Source organism: Canis lupus, chromosome X (genome assembly GCF_048164855.1).
Source record: "Canis lupus baileyi chromosome X, mCanLup2.hap1, whole genome shotgun sequence".
In the NCBI taxonomy this organism is placed as follows: domain Eukaryota; kingdom Metazoa; phylum Chordata; class Mammalia; order Carnivora; family Canidae; genus Canis; species Canis lupus.
The window spans coordinates 83,076,460-83,098,038 of record NC_132876.1 but is presented as its reverse complement, the minus strand read 5'-3'; the positions used below and the strand labels follow the sequence as shown (position 1 = coordinate 83,098,038).

General features: G+C 49.5%; 1 protein-coding gene and 1 long non-coding RNA gene across 2 annotated transcripts in view; one reads left to right on the top strand and one right to left on the bottom strand.

The window, feature by feature from the left end:
* The window catches only part of LOC140627716 (uncharacterized), a 55,701-nt gene that overhangs the window by 31,985 nt on the left and 2,137 nt on the right, over positions 1-21,579 (bottom strand). Inside the window, exon 2 of the long non-coding RNA XR_012026340.1 lies at positions 16,913-16,987. This is a non-coding gene — a long non-coding RNA (uncharacterized lncRNA). The remainder of the gene's footprint in view (positions 1-16,912; positions 16,988-21,579) is intronic.
* Positions 10,493-17,449, top strand: GATA1 (GATA binding protein 1). The gene is made up of 6 exons (XM_072816247.1): positions 10,493-10,602; positions 14,122-14,355; positions 14,863-15,240; positions 15,361-15,506; positions 16,083-16,208; positions 16,930-17,449. The coding sequence occupies exons 2-6, from the start codon at positions 14,139-14,141 to the stop codon at positions 17,299-17,301; spliced, it is 1,239 nt and encodes a 412-aa protein (XP_072672348.1). The 5' UTR covers positions 10,493-10,602; positions 14,122-14,138; the 3' UTR covers positions 17,302-17,449.

Sequence of the window (21,579 nt, the reverse complement as noted above, 5' to 3'; positions counted from 1 at the left end):
TAGATTGTGGAGCTATTCCGAAGACAGACTGGACACGTCCACCAAGAGAGAAAATGTTGGGGTGCCTGGGTGGCTCAGTGGTTGAGCATTGGTCTTTGGCTCAGGTTGTGATCCTGGGGTCCTGGGATTGAGTCCTCCATCAGGCTTCCCACAGGGAGCCTGCTTCTTCCTCTGCCTATGTCTCTGCCTCTCTCTCTAAATAAAATCTTTAAGAGAGAGAGAGAGAGAGAGAGAGAGAAGGTCAACCAGAGAAGAGGTCTGAGGACATTTAGAGTTCTAAAACAAGGATGAACCAGGAAACAAGGCAGGCAGAGAGGAAAGGGAAGAGTAGGGCTTCCTGAATGAATGAATGATGGATGAAGGAGCCTGACAGTCTCCTGGGGTGAGCAAGCCCCTAGTCTTGTGGACTCTGGTCTCAAAATACTCCCCAGCTGGTGGCTCAGCCAGACCCTATGAGTGAACCCCTATAAAGCCCCAATAATGCTGGGAAGAGAAGATGTGTAAGGATGTGAGTTTCAGCTGTGAAAGGCTCTGCCAAAAGCTCTAGCAGGTTTCCTGCCTATTTTATTATTTTTTTATTATTTGCTTAGCTTCACAATTAAGTGTTTATTAAAATAATATAAACTATGGGTAATACAGATTGTTTTCAGTGTGATATAGATACCACACATTTCTCCTAGTAATAGATGATAGATAGCCAGATGAAGCACAGTAGTACAAGAATCTACAATAACAAATTTTATTACTAGGCATCTTCCATAAAGTCAGCAAACCCAATCCACTCACCAATGAGGAAACTAATGACCAGAGATGCCTACATTCTCTACTCTAGAAATGTATAGGGCACTGACCATGGGCCAGGCACTTACTTGGCACTGGGCATATAAAAGTAAACAGAACGTGGTACCTGTACTCCAGGAGCCTGTAGCCAGGCTAGTGGGCGAAAGTGTCCAGTAAAGCAGGAAATTAATATACAGTTTAATAAGTATCATGAGAACAGCATGCTGAAGCTCCAAGGTGTACCCAATCCAGGCTTGGGAGCAGCTCTTCGAAGGTCATGTGTGAGACCTAACCTGGGAAGGATGACCAAGAGTCACAGAGACAGGGGCACCTGGATGGCTCAGTGTTTGAGTGCCTGCCTTTGGCTCAGGTTGTGATCCCAGGGTCCTGGGATCGAATCCTGCATCAGGCTCTCTACAGGGAGCCTGCTTCTCCCTCTGTCTCTCTCTGTGTCTCTCATGAATAAATAAATAAAATCTTAAAAAAAGGAAAAAAGTCAAAGAGACAAAGAGCTTGTGAAACATGGCTGGTGAAGGCCCAGGTGAATGACAGCACAGTACACTTGGTTAATCAAAGGAGTTCAAGGACAACGGAATTCCAGTCCTGGATTCTGGAGACAACAGTCTCCTGACAACTAGTTCGAGGCTATTTTTAGAATATTATCTGTCTTTCGGGTTTCCTGACCAATATGTGAGGATTCATAGGTATCAATACTATGGCATAGAAGAAAAGGAAGCATACATGGCTCATGCTTAGAGACACTAAGAATGTCTTTTTGATGGCTGGGTAGTATTCCTATGTGTGTATCTATATATCATATCTTCTTTTTTTTTAAAAAAAAGGTTTTATTTATTCATTATAGATATATATATATATATATAGAGAGAGAGAGAGAGAGGCAGAGACACAGGCAGAGGGAGAAGCAGGCTCCATGCAAGGAGCCTGATGCGGGACTTGATCCCAGGACTCCAGGATCGTGCCCTGGGCCAAAGGCATGGGCCAAACCACTGAGCCACCGAGGGATCCCCTATCATATCTTCTTTATCCATTCATTAAGACATTAAGATTTTCAAACCCTTTTGTTTGAAACGTCTCCTTGAGGAATGATTACATTATAGTCGTTTGTTTTCTCTCAAAATTTACAGCAATTAGGGCATGCCATAAGTCTGGAAGGGACTTTAAGGAATCACTTTGTCAGTGGCCAGGGGAGCAGGAGGCAGGGCCAGGGGACCAGTGCAGGCAAAAAGGAGACACTACCTGTAGAGAACTTAAAAATTAATAGTAAAACTAAAAAAAAAAAAATTAATAGTAAAACTGACTAAAATTGTTCTGCATGTTATTATCACCACGTGGCAGCAATCCAGCAACTGTCTGTAATGCCAGTAATGAAACCCTCCTCCCTGCCAAGGCAAGCTGCTCCTGCTGACCCTCACCTCATCTATGCCTCTGAACTTAGATAATATCTCCACAGGCAGAAGGCCCCGCACCCACATGAGCTACATATGAATATCTGAAATTGCCATCTCAGCCATCTCTTCCATTCCTATTACCACACGTTCTCCATTCCATTCCATTCCGTTCCGTTCCATTCCATTCCATTCCCTTGCGCAAACATGGCTTGTGTACTCAAAGTCATGTATACAAAAAAACCCCACATCAATGTTTCTCTTCCAACAATTATAATATTTCTCTTCAATGAAGTTCCTTGTTTTTCAAGTCTCGAGTCCCTTTTGAGCTGGGGATGATGTCCAATGCTGCCACCTCTATATTCAGGGACAGTTCTCGCTCATTCTCCCTGGCTGGGCCAACGGGCAGGTACTTGGTGGGGTAAACACCCAGGGGTCTCTAATGCCCAGCTGTATACTGAAAAACTGCGCAGACAATATCATACTGTAACTTTTGGTGAAGGTTTCTGGGCAGGATAACAATCTTTGACTGTATAAATGTCAATCCAGGGCAGCCCGGGTGGCTCAGCGGTTTAGCGCCACCTTCGGTCCGGGGCGTGATCCTGGAGACCCGAGATGGAGTCCCACGTCGGGCTCCCTGTGTGGAGCCTGCTTCTCCCTCTGCCTGTGTCTCTGCCTCTCTCTCTCTCTCTCTCTGTGTGTGTCTCTCATGAGTAAATAAATAAAATCTTTAAAAAATAAATAAATAAAAAATAAATAAATAGATGCCAATCCAGGTTTCATATGATCTAGCTGGATTTCTTCCAGGCCACTCCTGGACAGTGATCTACTCCTGGGACCCCCTATGGAGTACTAGTCCTCAAAGGTGGCATTCTGAGGAATGTCTAGAAGGCCCAGGGGTCAGTCAGGGTGACCTTGGTGCCTTGTTCAATCTGAAACATCATTTCATCCTTATAGAACAAAATATATTCAAATAATATTTTGCAGGGGATCATCACCTTTCACTCCTTCAGTACCCATATGTGCTGGTTGAGCCTGTCATAGGAGAGCAGGGCATGGCTGTTGCACCTACTGCTCTGTGGGTACAGAAACTGGTCAGCCTCTCACTCCTGTGGCACCTGGCAAAGGCACAGGATCTTGGGGCATCCCTGGTCCCTGCCCTCAGGGCTGCTGCCCCCAGGCCACAAAGGCCACCCAGCAGCCAGGCACCCAGGGCCCCCTGGGCCATGCTTCCTGTCTATTTTGGAAAGACAGTTTGCCTTGGACACAGAGTCATATGCCTGGAGATAGATGACTTATGAAAGGAAGGAGGAATGGGATGCCTGGGTGGCTCAGTGGTTGAGCATCTGCCTTTGGCTCAGGGCATAATTCCAGGGTCCCAGGATCGAGTCCTGAATCAAGCTTCCTGCATGGAGCCTGCTTCTCCCTCTGCCTTTGTCTCTGCTTCTCTCTCTTTCTATGTCTCTCATGAATAAAATCTTTAAAAAAAAGAAAGGAAGGAGGAAGGAAGTAGAGAAGAGAGAGAGAAGGAGGGAGAGAGGGAAGAGGGAAGGGGGGAAGGAGGAAGGGAATGGAAAGGGAGTTGAGGAAGGGAGAGAGGGAGAAGGAAGGAGGGATAGAAGGAGAGAGGGAGAGTTGGCAGCAGATGGGTAAACGAATAAATGGGTAGATAGGTGGGTGGATGGATAGATGGGTGAGCAGGTGAATTGATGGACTGATATCCTCTGGCCCTGGAGAAACTCTTTGGCATGTGTGTGCACAGAGAGAGGAGTATGCATTTGTAAACTGCAGGTTTGCTGTAATATAGAAAACACTGGAAATGACCCACATGTCCTTCAGGAGATGAATTGTTAAACAAACCATGGTATATCCATTCCATGGAATACTACTCAGCCATAAAAGGGAATAAATCTACAAGGCCACACTAACCTAATACCAAAATTAGACAGAAACATACCAAGAAAACTACAGACCAATATCTCTTATGAACATAGATGCAAAAATCTTCAACAAAATACTAGTAAATAGAATTCAGCAATATATAAGAAGGATCATACACCACGACCAAGTGCGATTTATCCCAAGAACGCAAGATTTGTTCAACATAAGAAAATCAATGTAATATCCCATATTAATAAAGGACAAAAACCACATGACCTTCTCAACAGATGCAGCAGAAAAAGCACTTGGCGAAACTCAATACCTTTTCATGATAAAAATACTTGACAGACTAGAAACAGATGAGAACTTCCCAATATGATAAAGTACATCTACAAAAAACTTACAACTAATATCATACTTAATGATGAAAGACTAAAAACTTTCTCCTGGAGATCAGGAACAAGATAAGGATGTCTCCTATCACCACTTCTATTCGACAATGTACTAGAGGTTCTAGCCAGGACAATTAGGTAAGAAAAAGAAAGAAAAAGCATCCACATTGGAAAAAAGAAGTAGAACTATCTGTATTTGCAGATGACATGATCTTATACAGAGAAAATCTTTTTTTTAAGTATTTTATTTATTCATGAGAGACACACAGGGAGAGAAAAACAGAGACATAAGCAGAGGGAGAAAAGCAGGCTCCTTGCAGGGAGCTCGATATGGGACTCGATCTCAGATCCCTGGATCACACCATGAGCCAAAGGCAGTCGCTCAACCGCTGAGCCACCCAGGCGTCCCTTACAGAGAAAATCTTAAGGAACCCACAACAAAACCATTACATATATAAGAGGTTATTATATATATATATATATATCACTCAGGGGCCCCAACATCACATATTCTAATCATAGACTGAAGACTTCATGGTGTTAAGATGGCAATATCCTCAAACTAATCCACAGGTTTAATGCAATCCCTATCAGAATCCCAGCCTGCTTTGCAGAAATTGACAAACTGATCCTAAAATTCATATGAAAATGCTAGGGACCTAGAATGGCCACAACAATCTTGAAAAAGCATAAAGTTGGAGGACTTAAACTTTCTGATTTAAAAACATACTGCACAGCTATAGTAATCAAGCTGGGTGGTACTGGCATAGAAATAGATCTATAGATCAATGGAACAGAAGTGAGAGTCCAGAAATAAACTCAGACATTTATGGGCAACTGATTTTTGGCAAGCATGACTAGATAATTCAATAGGGGAAAGAACAGTATTTTCAACAAATGGTACTGGGACAATTGGATATCCACATGCAAAAGAATGAAGCTGGATCCTTACTTCATACCATATACCAAAAGTAACTAAAAAACAAAAACAAAAAACAAAAAAACAAGAAACCCCACCAAACAAAACAGGGGCATCTGGGTGGTCAGTGGTTGAGCATCTGCCTTTGGCTCAGGTTGTGATCCCAGGGTCCTGGGATGGAGTCCCACAGCAGGGTCCCTGAAGGAGCCTCCCTCTCTCTGTGTCTCTCATGAATAAATGAATAAAATATTTTTTAAAAAATCAAAGACATGAATGTAAGAACTAAAACTATAAAACTTCTGGAAGAAAACATAGGCATAAATATTCATGACTTTAGATTAGGCAATGGTTTCTTAGATGGCAAGTAACTCATAAGCAATCAAAGAAAAAATAAATTGCACTTCATAAAAGCTATAAGTTTTTGTGCTTCAAGGGACACGGGAAAGTGAAAGGACAACCGAAAAATAGAAGCACATATTTGCAAATCACATTATCTGAGAAAGGACTAAAATCCAGAATATGTAAAGAACTCATAGGGACACTTGGGTGGCTTGGCGGTTAAAGTGCCTGCCTTTGGCTTAGTGCATGATCCTGGAGTCCTGGGATCAAGTCCTGCATCGGGCTCCCTGCATGGAGCCCGCTTCTCTCTCTGCCTATGTCTCTGCCTCTCTCTGTGTGTCTCTCATGAATAAATAAAATATTTTAAAAAAGAATTTGAAAATGATGATAGTTGTACAACATCATGAATACACTAACCACTGAAACATCCACTTAAAAGGGTGAATTTTGCAGTATGTGAATTCTACCTCAATAGAAAGAGAATTAACTATCAATACATACAACAACGTGGGTGAATGTCACAAACATTATGCCAAGCAGAAGAAACAAAAGCTATATGAGTCCATTTATATGAAGTTCAAAAACAAGCCGAAAACCTCCGGTATCATATGCTGTTTATGGATAACATAGATCTGTAGTAATGGAATGAAAACAGTCACGAAGAAGACAAATACCAAACTCAAGGCAGTGGAAGGAGAGCGCAAAATGGAATTTGTACAAGAACTTCAGCTGGATCTCTAATACCATATTTCTTTTATTTTTTTTATTATTTTTTTTATTTATCCATGATAGTCACAGAGAGAGAGAGAGGCAGAGACACAGGCAGAGGGAGAAGCAGGCTCCATGCACCGGGAGCCCGACGTGGGATTCGATCCTGGGTCTCCAGGATCACGCCCTGGGCCAAAGGCAGGCGCCAAACCGCTGCGCCATCCAGGGATCCCTAATACCATATTTCTTTTAAAAGTATCTGAAGCAAATAGGCAAAATATTAACATGTAACAAAGATGAATGTTGTTACATTATCCTTCATACTTTTCTCTTTAAAAAATAAAAATAAAACAACTCGGTTCTAAGACAAACGTTTGAGTCCTTAGCCAGGCTCTGGCTGATGCTTCCTCTCTGCAGGATTGACACCAAGGAGAGTTAGGCTCGGCCCCTGGCCTGGTGGACTCCAGTCTGGAAGAGGCACAAATAGCCCACATGCCATGGGCTTGGACAAAGCTCTAGAACTCAGAAGATGCCAGGAAGAGGGGAACCAGTCAGGGAAGCCTTCCAGGAAGAGAGGATGTTGGTGCTGAGCCTCAAATGGAGGCCTGACAGAGGGGACACTTGGCCCGGACACCCCACCCCCACCCCCACCCTTTGGGTCTCTCCCAAAGCCTGGCCTGGCCCTGCAGATTCCCTTATCTGCCCACTCCCAGCTGCCTCCCTGCTGGCTGAACTGTCGCCACAGACTTCTGGGCCTGTGCCCCCTCCACAGAGATGGGGGAGGGAATGGGGTGAGCCTCAAGGTTTCTGGCTCTTGATGGAGCCAGGGCTCTAAGGTCCCCATCCTCCACCCCTTACTTCCCTTCCTAAGCCCTTTCTCTGCTCCAATTATGAAGAAATAGACTGAGTCCAGTGGCCAAATTCTTGTTTGAGACATGCCTCCAGCCTGACCTTCCTGAGGATGACAGATTTCCCTAACTTGCTCCCAATATTGTAACTGCCGTTTCTAATTTAAAAATAACAACAAAGAGAGTTATCATTACAGAGCTCATCATCTATGGTGTGCCGGGGAGGACCTGTATCGAGTGGCCTCTCAATAACATTCACTTTGGGTTCTAAAATGGTACCCATTATCCAGGCAAAGAAACTGAGGCTCAGAGGGTGGCCTGCCCAGGAATCATGTGGCCAATCAGGGTCAGAGCTGAGACAAGAGCACAGGCCCTGGGAGGAACATCTTCATTTCCCTGAGTCCACTCCCAGTCTGGAAGATGCGGGCAATTATACACACTCACACCACAAGGACCTGGTGAGATAGGATAAAATTAGCCGAGAGCACTTAGCACAGTGCCTGGGGTGGCTCGACAAACGTTTGAGTCCTTACTGCTGTTGTTATTACTATATTAGTGCTAAAGTATTTGTACCAGAATTAGCATTAGTTATTACTAATATTATTACTGCTGCTGTTGTTATTACTATATTAGTGCTAAAGTATTTGTACCAGAATTAGCATTAGTATGGTTGTGGATAGAATGAAAATAATAATTATTAGATTTAGAATTAATATCAGTATTATTATCACTATTAAGATTAGTATTGATAGGGTGCCTGGGTGGCTCAGTTGGTTGAGTGTCTGCCTTCGGCTCACGTCATGATCCCAGGGTCCTGGGATTGGGTCCCATATCAGGCTCCCTGCTCAGTGGGGAACCTGCTTCTCCCTCTCCCTCTGTCTGCTGCTCCCTCTGCTTGTGTATGCATGCTTTCTAATAAATAAGTAAAACCTTTTTGAAAAGATTAGTATAAAAAAAGATTAGTATCGATATTAGAATTAGGATTGTTAATTAAAATTGGTATCAGAGTCACATATTATTAGCATTATTACTGGAATTAGTAGTGCTAGTAAAAAAGGGTCAAGGACTACCCCTTGTACACATGAAGTACTCTATAAATAAGAGTACTTAACATTTATTGAGATTTCAGATTCAAGTGAGTTAAAATCACTTAACGGATTAAATCTCATTTAGCTGTCCCAATCACTCTATGGAATAGCTGCTATTATTACCCCATCTCTACAGATGAGGAACTGAGGTCCAAAGAGGCTGCTAACTTACCCAAGGCCACATGGCCCCTCGGTGGTTAGGGCAGTCTATAAATGAGGGCAGGTTGGCTCTAGAGTGGAAGTCCTGAAAACCTTACCACCTAACTCATAGGGGTCCTCATCCTCCTTGTTTATGAAGGCTCAGCATGGGACACCTGGGTGGCTCAGCCGCTGAGCATCTGCCTTTGGCCCATTGCGTGATCCTGGGATCCGGGATCGAATCCCACATTGGGCTCCTTGCAGGGAGCCTGCTTCTCCCTCTGTCTGTGTCTCTGCCCCTCTCTCTCTCTGTCTCTCATGAATAAATTAATAAAGTCTTAAAAAAAAATAAAAGCTCAGCATACCTCTCATTTTGCTTCTGAGGACAATGAGGCCCATGGAGGCAAGATGAGGACAGCAAGCTCCTACTGGGGCAGCCAGTGGGGGAGCAGGACCCACTGACCCAGGGCTCCATCATTGCCCCATGCCCTGGGCAGGTCTCAATCTCCCCATCTGTAGAATGGGTGGTCAGGAGAGTGCTCTGTCCTGTGGCGTCCTGGAACCACCAGTGTGTGTGGTCTTACCCTCTCTACAGGGACCCAAATTGGACACCTAGTGTCTGTATGTGCGTCCATTGATTTTACATGGAGAAAGTGCTCAGAGCAGGCCTGGCCTGGTTCTGTGTCAGCATGAAACACAGGCTGTCGTTTCTGGTGCTACTATTTGGGAGAGGTAAGGCAAGACAGAAAGGTGGGGACTGAGGAGCAAAAGTTCTGGAGGGCCCTCTCAGTAGGTTGAGGGCAGAGCCACAGATCCTATGAGTCCACATCACCCCACACGGACCTGTCCCACCCACCCCAGCACCACCAGCCCAGAGCAGACCCCAGGCTGACATCTGGGGTCTTGTGGACTTCCTCTCAGACTCCGTCTCCCTCTACATCATCATCTTTGTCTCCCTTCTGGAGTTCTCCACTTGTGTCCTTGGCCTCCATCAATGTCAGGCTGTATCTTTCACCTTCTGCTGTGGCTCTCATTCTCTTTGCCCCTCTCTCTATGGATCTTTAACTGTTGCTGGCTCTCTTGGCATCTCTCCCTCCTTCCTGTGCCTTCTCTCTGCCTCCTTCCAGCTGTCTCACTTTTTCTCCCTAAGTCTCTCCATTCCCATCTCTCTGTCTCTTGCTCTCTTGCCTCTCTTCCTTCTCTAGCCCTGCAGTTCTTCCCTTCCCCCACTCTATCCCACTCTTCAGGGACCCACAGAGCCACCAACCCTGGGTCGCACCTGTTTCCCGCCTCCAAAGCAGCATGGTGGCAACAAGTTGAAGCCGCTGTCCCTGGGTGCCCCCCCAGCCCCGCCCCCCATCCCAAGACAGCCTGTTACCGCGGAGCCAACAGCCACAGTCTCCTCCATCTGATAAGACTTATCTGCTGCCCCAGGGCAGGCCGGAGCTGGCGTAAGCCCCAGTGGGGCACTGAGTAAGTGTGCCCCTGCCTCCCGCCAGCCCTGGTCTGGCCCAGCCTTCAGGCTGGGCCTGGGTCATCAAGATGTCCCATGGGCCCTGGTTCTAATCCCACCGAACCTCTGTGAGCCTCATTCTTCTCGCCTGCAAAATGGGTATAGTCACACCCCTCCTCTCCCTGGGGCCAGAAAGATTCATATACGCAAGGGCCCAAGCCCAAATCTGACCCAGCACACAGTAGGGACTCTGGAAACACACGCTGAAAAGCCTTGCGGAGTCATAAAACCCTATCTGCTAGTTTCATTTTGTCTTGGCTTTGGCCCATTTTGTTTGGCTGGACACTGAAGTCTATGGGAGCCCAAGGTGAACAGGGTCTGAGAATCCATGGGGTGGGCAGGTGGGGCAGAGGGAGGCTCCCACTGCCCAAGAGGTGCCCCACCAGCAGGGAGCCCGCCCCCTCCCCTGGTCTGCCCCACCCACTGGGGCACCAGCCACTCCCTGGGGAGGAGGGAGGAGGGAGAGGGGAGGGAGGGAGGGAAGGAGGAAGGGAACCTCAAAGGCCAAGGCCAGCCAGGACACCCCCTGGGATCACACTGAACTCGCCACATCCCCAACGCGGCCGAACCCTCTGCGCCAACAAGCCCAGGTCAGTCTCAGACCCCCAGAGCCCCCAGCAAGGCAAACCCCAGGCCTGCTGTCCCTTACCTCAAAGCTACTCCTCCAGCCTGCTTCAGGATCCCCAGCCTGCCGCTGGTCCCCGAAGTGTCTACCACCCCCAATACCCTTCACAGCTCCTCCAAACTACCTGTCTTTCCAACCTTCATCTCTACCCTGAAACTGCCCCCCAAGCCCAACCTCTTTTCTGCCCTAACTCCCACCCTCTCTAAGATATCTACTCCTGGTGCCTTAACTCTGCTCCCTTTGCCCCATCTCTGCCCCCTACAACATGCCTCTCTCCCCCAAATCCTATCTCTGCCCCAAATCTGCTTTTCACTCACCTGGAGTTGTTTCTGAGTTTGCCCCCAAAGCTCACTTTGCTCCCCAAGCCCTTGTCTGCTCCCCATTATGGTTTCTGCTCCACATTCTCTGGTCCCCTAAACCCCAGCTTCATCCCCTTATCCCCATCTGTGCCTCTTAAGCGTCATATTTTTCCCTGTGACTTCTCTCTGATCCCCTCCAAACCACTTCTCTCCCCCCAGCCCCTTGCCTGCACACCAAAATGTCTGTCACTCTAAACACCAAGTCTACTACACTAAGTCTTGTCTGCCACATGAATCCTCATGCCTACCTTCCCTAAACCCCATCTCAGCCCCCAAATATGTCTCTGGTCCCCAGATCTCCTCTGGTCCCAAATCTTTCTCCATTCCAATTCCATCTCAGTTCTCAAACTCCTCCTCTGCTCTCATAACTTATCTCTATCAGACACATTCCTGCCTGTCCAAACCCAGCTCTGACCCCTAAACTCCATCTCTGCTCCAGCGAAACCCATGGAACCTCCAAACTTTTCCATGATCCTCTGAATTCATCTCTGACTCCCTGAACTACATTCCCAACTTCTCAACTTTCTGGCTCTCAAACTTCACCTCACATCCCCAATCTTGTTTCTGCTTTTCCAGCCTATTTCTGATCCCCAAATGTGACCTTTCAAATGTCTCTGCTCCTCAAATACCATTATCTGCTTTCCCCAAACTAGAGCTATGCCCCCAACCTCTCCCTGAGTCCCCCACCCCTCTATCTGACCTCAAATTCCACATCAAAGCCTCCCAAGACTCATCTGCCCCCAGACCCTATCTCTGTTCCCTCCAGTCCAATGAGACCCTCCCTTGAAGGCTGGGACAGGGATGTTACCTGGGGTGAGGGGCTGGGCCGAGGGAGAGTTGAGGGTGCCAGCCTGCTGCTTGCTGCCCGTTGGGGCAGCACTTACTCTAGTGGGGCAGCTGATAAGGAGCTTTCATATCCCCCAGCTTCGAGATAAACTTTATCTCTGTCCGGAGAGTGATAACTGGGGGTGGGGGGGCTGGGCCCCTGCCATAGGACGGGTGGGCAGCCCTGGACCCACCAAGGTGCTAGGTGCAGGGATGTGGGGCCATGGGACTAGAGGGAGACCATGGGGGACAGGGTGAGGTGAGGTGAGGATGAGGGGGGATAAAGGTACAATGGTGATGGAGACAGAAAGAACAAGAGACAGGCAGACAGAGAAGGAAGGGAGAGAGGAGGAGAGGGGGGAGGGGAGAGGGGCAGAGAGCATGGGAGGGAGGGAGAGAAGGAGGGAGAAAAAGAGCTAGGGACAGACATGAAGAAAAAGAAAGGAGAAACAGAAGGAGACAGCGTGAAAGTGAAGGAGACCCAGGAACAGAAGGCGAGATCTTCACAGATAGAATTGTGGAGAGGCACAGAGGAAACAGCTGGAAACTGAGGAAGCGGCAAGACACCTACTCTGGGAACAGTCATCGGAGACCCCGGGGCCCAGAGATTGGTGGTGGACAGAGCTGCCGGCTCATCTCTTCCCCAGCACAACCCCCAACCCTGAGCCGACAGTGTTCACAGTGGGTCATGTAGGCTGGGGCTGTGAAGATGGCCTTCTACTCTGTCACTCCACCTCAAGGACAGGGAAACTGAGGCCTTCAGATTCATAGGGCAAGTCAGGGGCAGGAGTAGGTTTTCTGGCTCTCCCCACTCCCAGGCTATGTGAAGTGAGGTATGGGAGAGGAGGTGGGACTAGTAAGGCAGACTAGAAATAAAGCCAGAGGGCAGGAAAAGAGTGAGAGTCAGAGAGAAGATAAGCAGAAAGAGATTGAGTGGGAGAGATGTAGAGACATTCAGAGACATGACTGGAGAGGGAAGGGAGAAGAGAAACAGAAAAAGACGCAAGACATAGAGATAAAGATGGAGAGAGACAATCAGAGATAGAAACGTGGCAAAAAAAAAAAGAGAAAGGAGGTGGAATCAGGCATTCACAAAAGCAGAGAAAGAGAGAGGGTAAGACATAGAAAGAAGGGCAGAAATATGGAGGGCCGGGCTGGAGAAGAAAGTGTGTGAGGAGAGTAAGCCTTAGTGACACAGATACACACACAAGGAGGGACAGAGACAAAGGGGCAGAGACCAAGCCGCCATCTCACAGGTCTTAGCTGGGCCCCTGTAACCACCTCCTATCTGGCAGCTGGGGAAACTGAGGCCTGCGGATGGTTGGAAGTGAAGGAACCCGAAAGCAGAACTATGGTAGACCTCCCCAGGGCAGAGGGTATGGGTAGAGGGAACACCTCAGACCTGTCCCCCTCTTCAGAGGAAGCCAGTGGCCTTGGGGTGATTTCAAAAGTTGGGCGGGGATGGCAGAGATAAGCCGTGAGGGGTAATGACCCCCCCCATTGAGCAGGGAGGAACTGAGGGGGCCCTCTGTCTGCAGACCCAACGGAGGTGGGGGGAGGGAGGAGTCAAGCCGGAAACCATGGGTTTCTGAGAAAGTTAGAAGATGCAACAGATAGGAATGAAGTTGGGGAGCACAGGAGGGTGAACCCCAAGGTCCCAGGGCTGACAAGTGGTTCCAGGGACTCTGGCTCTGCACCCCAGCCCAGCCCACCCAAACTCCTATTGGGGGAAAAGAGGCGGAGGACAGGAGAAAATGAGGAGAGAAGAAAGAGATGAGTAGAAAGGGAGGGAGAGGAGGAAGATGAAGGAAAAGGAAGGGAGGAAGGGGACAGTCAGGAAGGAAAGAGAAAATGAGGAGGGGAGGAGATGCAGAAAGGGGAAAGGAGGATGAGTGGCTGAGAGAGGGGGAACAAATGAAGAAAGAGAAGGGGAGGAGGGCCAGGGAGAGAGAATAAAAGGTATGAGGGAAAGAGAGGAGAGGGAAGAAGAGAGGAGAGAGAAGGGAAGTGATGAGAGGAAGGAAAAGAAGAGGTGGAAGGAGGGAGAGAGAAGAAAGGAGGCAGAAGAGAAGAGGGAATGGAAGAGAGGGAGGGGAAGAAAGACAAGTGGGGTAGGAAGGGGAGGAGAAGGGGCAGTAGGAAGGAGGGGATGATGGAAGGGAGGACGGGAAAGATGGGGCGGAGGAAAAGAAGGCTATGAAGACAGGGAATGGAGCAGGGGAGGGAGAAAGGAGGGAGGAGGGGCAGTGTGGAAAGGGGAGAAGAAGTTTGGAGTCTGAGGACCCCTCCCGTCCTCACAGGTCATACCCGAGGCCCCATGGAGTTCCCTGGCCTAGGGGCCCTGGGGACCTCGGAGCCCCTGCCCCAGTTTGTGGACCCGGCCTTGGTATCGTCACCACCGGAGTCGGGGGTCTTCTTCCCCTCTGGGCCAGAGGGCTTGGATGCAGCAGCCTCCTCCACGGCCCCCAGCACGGCCACGGCCGCAGCGGCTCTGGCCTACTACAGGGATGCCGAAGCCTACAGGCACTCCCCAGGTAACTCCTTTGGGTGGCTGTCTTAGCACTGACTCCGTGCTGTCTGGGCTGCCCTGGGGACCCTCAACTAGGGCAGAATCCCACTAAGAGGTCATCTTAAAAATGGCCAGAAACCTTCAGATGACTGAGCTAGCCACTTGCCCCAGTTAAGCCCAGACCTGGGAATGCCCAATGCTCCCCCAACCTGTCTTGGGGTGACCAGACTGGAAAGCAGCATTGAAAGTAGGCAATGGTGGCCCTAACTGTCAAGTGATCCATAGGGCTCTGAATCCCAACGGTCACCCTCAAAGCCCCTTTGGAAACCGGCAGAGGTTCTGTAGTTGCCAAAGTGACAAGTGGGGCTCAGAATCCTGGAGCTACCCAGTGGCCAGCAGCTGTTCTGGTCACCTATGGGAAGACTAAAAACTTGGCTGCTCTGTCAGAACTGACCGGGCACCGCTGCACCCCAAAAGCAGGATAGCTTTATACTGATCCCTCCTTCCTTCCCATACCCACCCTCCATAATAGTCTTTCAGGTGTACCCACTGCTCAACTGCATGGAGGGGATCCCAGGGGGCTCACCGTACACTGGCTGGACCTACGGCAAGACAGGGCTCTACCCTGCCTCGACTGTGTGCCCCACCCGCGAGGACTCCCCTCCCCAGGCCCCAGAAGACCCAGATGGGAAAGGCGGCAGCAGCTTCCTGGAGACCTTAAAGACAGAGCGGCTAAGTCCAGATCTCTTGACGCTGGGGCCTGCACTGCCTTCATCAATCCCTGTCCCCAGCAGTGCCTACGGGGGTCCTGACTTTTCCAGTACCTTCTTTTCTCCCACCGGGAGCCCCCTCAATCCAGCGGCCTATTCCTCCCCCAAGCTTCGTGGAACACTGCCCTTGCCCCCCTGCGGTGAGGTCCCCAAAAAGGGACAGGGAGGTTGAGGTATGTGTGTGTGTGTGTGGAGGGGGCTGTCCAAGGCAGAGTTGGGCTCAGCCTGGGCTCCCCCGTCCCCTCTGTCCACCCCATCAGAGGCCAGGGAATGTGTAAACTGCGGAGCAACAGCCACTCCACTGTGGCGGCGGGACAGGACGGGCCACTACCTATGCAATGCCTGTGGCCTCTATCACAAGATGAATGGGCAGAACAGGCCCCTCATCCGGCCCAAGAAGCGCCTGGTAAGACCCCAGGCCTGCCTCCCCTTACCCAGGACCTGCTGTTCTTGACCTGTGCAAGGATCCCTATCCTCACGCTCTTGAGAACCCATGTCCCACCCCGCCCATCCCTTCCCCACCCATGCGGGAACCCAGCTGTGCACAGGAATGCCTATCCTCAACCTACCTTCATAAGTTACACGCAGGAACCCCATCCTCTCCCTGCACAGCAGGGTTTCCTCCTTGGCTTCACACGGGACTCACCTCAGGACACTTGGAACCACAGGCGCCTGGGGCCCTCCTTTAGATGTGATTTCATTGATCTAGGGTGTCACCTGGGCAGCAGGATTGTTCTCAACTCCCTGAGCGATTCCCACGTATGGCCAAAGTTGGGAATCACTGATGCAGTCTCACCCCCAATACCAAAATCCGCTAACCTGGCCAGGAGGCCTTGTCCTTGCCCTAAAGAGAACCCACAGTCATCGTCCTATAAGAACATCTGTTCTTACTCTACAGGGGAAGCCCTGCCTTCAACCTGACACTGACCCCTTGGGTTCTCCACCTCCTAGTAGGCTGACCCTCACATTCTCTCTCCCCCAGATTGTCAGCAAACGGGCAGGTACTCAGTGCACCAACTGCCAGACAACCACCACGACACTGTGGCGGAGAAATGCCAGTGGGGACCCTGTGTGTAATGCCTGTGGCCTCTACTACAAGCTACACCAGGTTTGCCCTGCCCTATTCCTCTGGAGCCTCCCTCCTCCCTCCTCTCCTTCTGTCATCCCACTTCCCTCCTCCCTTGCTCCTGTTCCACTTCCACCTTTGCTTCCCTCCATTGCCCTCCCTCATCTCTCCTTTTCCCCTTCTGTCTACTCCTTTTCTGCCCCCTCCTTCCTTCTCTAGTCCCCTCCTCCTCCATCCTCCTTCCTCCCTCCTCCATTCATCTCCTCACACCCTTCCACTCCCTACTGCCCCTCCTCCCTCCTCTGGCTCCTTCCTCTTCTCTAGCCATCAGCTAACTTCCATCCTCCTGCCCTAAACCAGAGGCAGCTCTCAGAGGCTTGCCCAAGCCCAGGGCCTCATAACCTTGGAATTCCATAGGACAATCCCCGCACCATACCAGGGTCATGCCCCCTAGTCCCTGAACCGATTCTTTGGGCTTGAAGATGGGGGATGGAGGTGGCTTCCCTAGTCAAGACACAGAGGCTGGGATGCCTGGGTGGCTCAGCAGCTGAGCATCTGCCTTTGGCTCAGGGCATGATCCTGGGGTCCAGGATTGAGTCCCCCATCGGGCTCCTTGTGGGGAGCCTGCTTTTCCCTCTGCCTATGCCTCTGCCTCTGTGTGTGTGTGTCTCTCATGAAGAAATAAATATTTCAAAAAAAAAAAAAAAAGACAGAGAGGCAAAGATGTGGAGTTGGGAAACACTCACAGCCTCCCTTTTGGCAGGTGAACCGGCCACTGACCATGCGGAAGGATGGTATACAGACTCGAAACCGCAAGGCATCTGGAAAAGGGAAAAAGAAACGAGGGTCAAGTCTGGGAGGTACAGGAGGAGCTGAAGGACCGGCTGGTGGCTTCATGGTGGTGGCTGGGAGCAGCGGGAGTGGGAATTGTGGCGAGGTGGCCTCAAGCTTGACATTGGGCCCGCCCAGTACTGCCCATCTCTATCAAGGCCTGGGCCCCGTGGTGCTGTCGGGGCCTGTTAGCCACCTCATGCCTTTCCCAGGACCCCTCTTGGGGTCCTCCGCCAGCTCCTTTCCCACAGGTCCTGTTCCTCCCACCACCACCACCACTGTGGTGGCTCCACTCAGCTCCTGAGGGCACAGAGCATGGCCTCAGGGCAGGAGGGTGGGGTCCCTCTCCTATGTAGCCAGCAGTCTGTACCACCCCACCCTCTGGGCCCCAGCCATCCCTTGGCCTGGATCTTCAAAGATTTTTGTAAAATAAAACCACCAAAGTCCTGAAAGCAGAGGCATAAGTCTGTGTGAGACTGAATAAAGAGTGATAGTAGGCAGGATGTCAGAGTCTTTGATGACAGTGTATGGCTGCAATGTGTGGCCATGGGGAGCTGAGGCAGCATGTGTAACACTTCATGATTGTGGCTTATGACGTGCCACTGTAAATGGTGTACATGAAACTGCGTGTGACAGCTCCTGGGTTGTCTGAGACAGCATGTGTAGCCCCACATCACAGTGTGAGATCCAGTGTGTGACTGAGGAGGGTGAGGCTTTGCAAGATAGTATGTGTGACACCAGGCGACAGCAAGAGCCGGGGCATAGGTGATGGCGTTAGAGAATGTGTAAGTGTGTGTACATGATGGCATGTGCGGAAGAATGTGTGGTGCTGTGTTGGTGTGACTGTGCACCATTTTGGGGTGATCTCTGAGAAAACGTGATGGCCTGTGTGGTGGGCACAGAAGCAGATGGATCCAACACTTTTGGCATGTGGAATAAAGCCTGTGTGTGGTGGTGTGTGGAGGCAGAACAGGGTGACCGCAGAGGTCTACACAGCATTATTTCTATGCGAGTCTCTGTGTGTGTAAGTGCAGATCACATGGCATGTGCCATGTCACAGTGTCTATGAGTGGCTGATGACGTGGGCAGCCCTACATGTACTCCCTCGTGGAAGGATCAACATATAGTTTTGGTTGGTCTAAATGAGGGTCCCTCTTCCAGAGGACAAAAGACATGTGCAAGACAGGAAATGGGAGGAAGAGGTAGGGGCCAGAATGGTAGCCATCACGAGAGTCAGAAGGCCAGTGCGGGACCATGGGGTTGCCCCTGGGCTTTCCCTGTCAGTCACCTCTTATCTCTCTCAGCCCAGATCGGCCTGCAGCTCTGTGGGAAATGGTAGAGAAGGAGAGGGGAAGATGAGGAGAACAGAATAGCTTCTGGGGGTGATATTTAGATCCTGGAGGTGCTGGGAGCTCTCCGGGAGTGCCACTCCTCTCGCCAATGCATCTAGTCACCTGGGCCAACTGCTCCCCCGCAGAGTGGAATGTGTTCTTCCAAAATGGAAAACCCTGACATAGGAGCCTATGCTGAGTCAGGTGACATCCAAGCCAGAGGGGTTGAGTGGCTTTCCTGAGACCACACAGCTGGTGACATGGGGCCGAGCCAGGCTCTGTGGCTTAGCCTCCATACTACCCACACTCCTGACAGCAAGCAGCACCATTTGCTGAGTGCTTGCTGTGGGTCAAGGAATGCCTGGCTAGGAAGCATCAGTTGCTTTAGCTCTGTGAACACCTGAAAAAAAACACCTCCAAGGAAAAGAAAATATACTCATTTTCCATTTTCATTTTATTAATGAAAAAGTAAGGTTCAGAACCAGCATAACTTGCCCTGACCACACTGAGTTTAAGGAGTGCATTTTGGATGCCACTTCCCCCCACGTGAGTCTTGCTCACACTTAACTTGGCTGCTTCTCTCTGTCTGTCTGTCTCTCTGTCCCTCTTGTCTCTCATCACTCACTCCTCAATCCACTCAAATCTGAATTTGCTTTTAGGCAGCTTCTCTTCATGGCTTTCCCTTAGGGCCCCAGAGATAAGGACTGCAGGCCTGCATATCCTGAACAGAGTAGGGGTAAGCAGATGTCCTCAGGACAGTACTCCTTCAGCTACCCACCATGCTACCCTGCTGCAGAATCACAGCAGTCTATGCTCATTACAGGGATTGTCCAGAACTGCCCTGGCCTTGCAAAAACCTCTTGCCTGCCTGGCCACCCCACAGAAACCCAGCAGCTCTCTCACTCTGTAGGAGCCCCTATCCACATCTTGAACAGAAACCTCTCTCAGAATCTGTGCTGGATATGTGCCTGCCCCATCTTGTTCAGGAGCCCCAGCCCTCACTTCCCAGAAAAATGGCTAGCCTGACACTCTAAGGGAACCCTTTCTCTAACTAGCAACAGGAAACCCATCCTGACCCTAGACAGGAATATCGGCCTTTACCTTGCATAGGAGGAAGCCCTGTCCTATCATGGCACAGGAACCTCTGACTTAGCCAAATTAGGAATCTGTGAGCTCACACTATAAGGAAACCCTTGTACCAATCCTTTAAAGACACCTTTTCACTAGTCTCAATCTCTCTACAGAAATCCTACCTTGACCTTGGACAGGACATCTCTGTCTTCACACTATACTGGAGCCCAGCCCTCCAGATAGCATTTTTAGACACACTTCAGGGGCACCTAGTGGCTCAGTGGTTGAATGTCTGCCTTTGGCTCAGGTCGTGATCCCAGAGTCCTGGGATTGAGTCCCGCATGGGGGTCCCCATGGGGAGCCTGCTTCTCCCTCTGCCGATGTCTCTGCCTCTCTCTGTGTCTCTCATGAATAAATAAAATCTTCAAAAAAATAGAAACACTCCAACCACAATAAAAATCTAGTTCTGAACCACCGACCTGGCTCTCGGTAGAAACTCCATCCTCAACCTCTTCAGAAACTCCAATTGAATATAGCTCTTGCCTCCACTGTTGACAATGACCCCTGATGTCACTGTGCACAATCCCTGACCTCACACCCTAACCTGTAGAGTCCATAAGAACCCATGATCCAACTCTTCTTTAAAAAGATTTATTTGAGGGATCCCTGGGTGGCGCAGTGGTTTAGCGCCTGCCTTTGGCCCAGGGCGCGATCCTGGAGACCCAGGATCGAATACCGCGTCAGGCTCCCAGTGCATGGAGCCTGCTTCTCCCTCTGCCTATGTCTCTGCCTCTCTCTCTTTCTGTGTGTGTGTGTGTGTGTGTGTGTGACTATCATAAATAAATAAAAATTAAAAATAATAATAATAATAATAATAATAAAAATAAAAAAATAAAAAGATTTATTTGAGAGAGAGAGAGAAAGAGCGAGCATGTGAGGGCATGGTGTGGGGAGGGGCAGAGGGAAAGGGAGAGAGAGAATCTTAAGCAATTCCACGATGAGCACAGAGCCCAACCCAGGGCTTGATCCCAGGATCCTGAGATCATGACCTGAGTCGAAACCAAGAGTCAGACTCAACCAACTGCACCAGCCAGGTGCCCACCCCCCACTACAATCCAACTCTCAACAGGAACCTCAGTCTTAAACTTAAAACGCTTTCTTTTTTAAATAAAAGGAAGAAGAGGGATCCCTGGGTGGCTCGGCGGTTGAGCGCCTGCCTTCGGCCCAGGGTGTGATCCTGGGGACCAGGGATCGAGTCCCATATCGGGCTCCCTGCATGGGGCCTGCTTCTCCCTCTGCCTGTGTCTCTGCTTCTCTCTCTTTCTGTGTGTCTCTCATGAATAAATAAATAAAATCTTTTTTAAAAAAGGAAGAAGAAAATAAAACCCCTTCCTGACCCTCTACTTTAAGCCTAGATCTCACCTTATACAGGTACCTATGGCCTCATCTGGCACAGGATCCCTTTCCTAGGCACTGTACAAGGCTTCCTATCTTTACCATGCATTAGCTCCATAGCCTTTACCCTCTATAGGAAGCCTTGCCTACAACTGTACTAGAACTCTCTGTAGAAAACCTTTTCCTCTCAACAGAAATCCTCATGGGAATCTCTGGCCTGATCCTTTATAGGAACTCCTAACCTTGCTTTCTGGAAATACTCAACTCTGAATAGGTAGCCCTGATGTGACTCTGACAGCCCTGGCTCTGGCCTTGTCCTGGAAACTCCACCTGCACCTTATACAGGAACCACTATCCTGCCTGTGGCTAGTGGCTGCCACATTGGACAGAAAAGTTCTGTGGGGTCTACAGAATCCTGTAGCAGGCACTGCTATAGGCTCTTCAAACCTGTCTTCCTGAGCTCACTTTCCCAATCTCTTTTACAATGAGATACGGACATGTGACAGAGTTCTGACCAATGGAGTATGGGCAAAGTGATGTTATACACCACTTTCAGGCCCAGCCCATAAAAATCTCTCACAGAATCCCTCACTCTCTCTTTTCCCATCTACCAGCTGAACAGTGAGAACTCCAAGGATTCAGAGGAGAGCAGAGACACAAAATGGAAGTTGCCTGGGCCTCTGAGTGATCAGTAATAAATATTCACATTGACTTATATGAGCAAGAAATAAACATTTATTTATTAATCCCCAATTCTGGGTTTGTTACAGCAGCTAGCATATTTT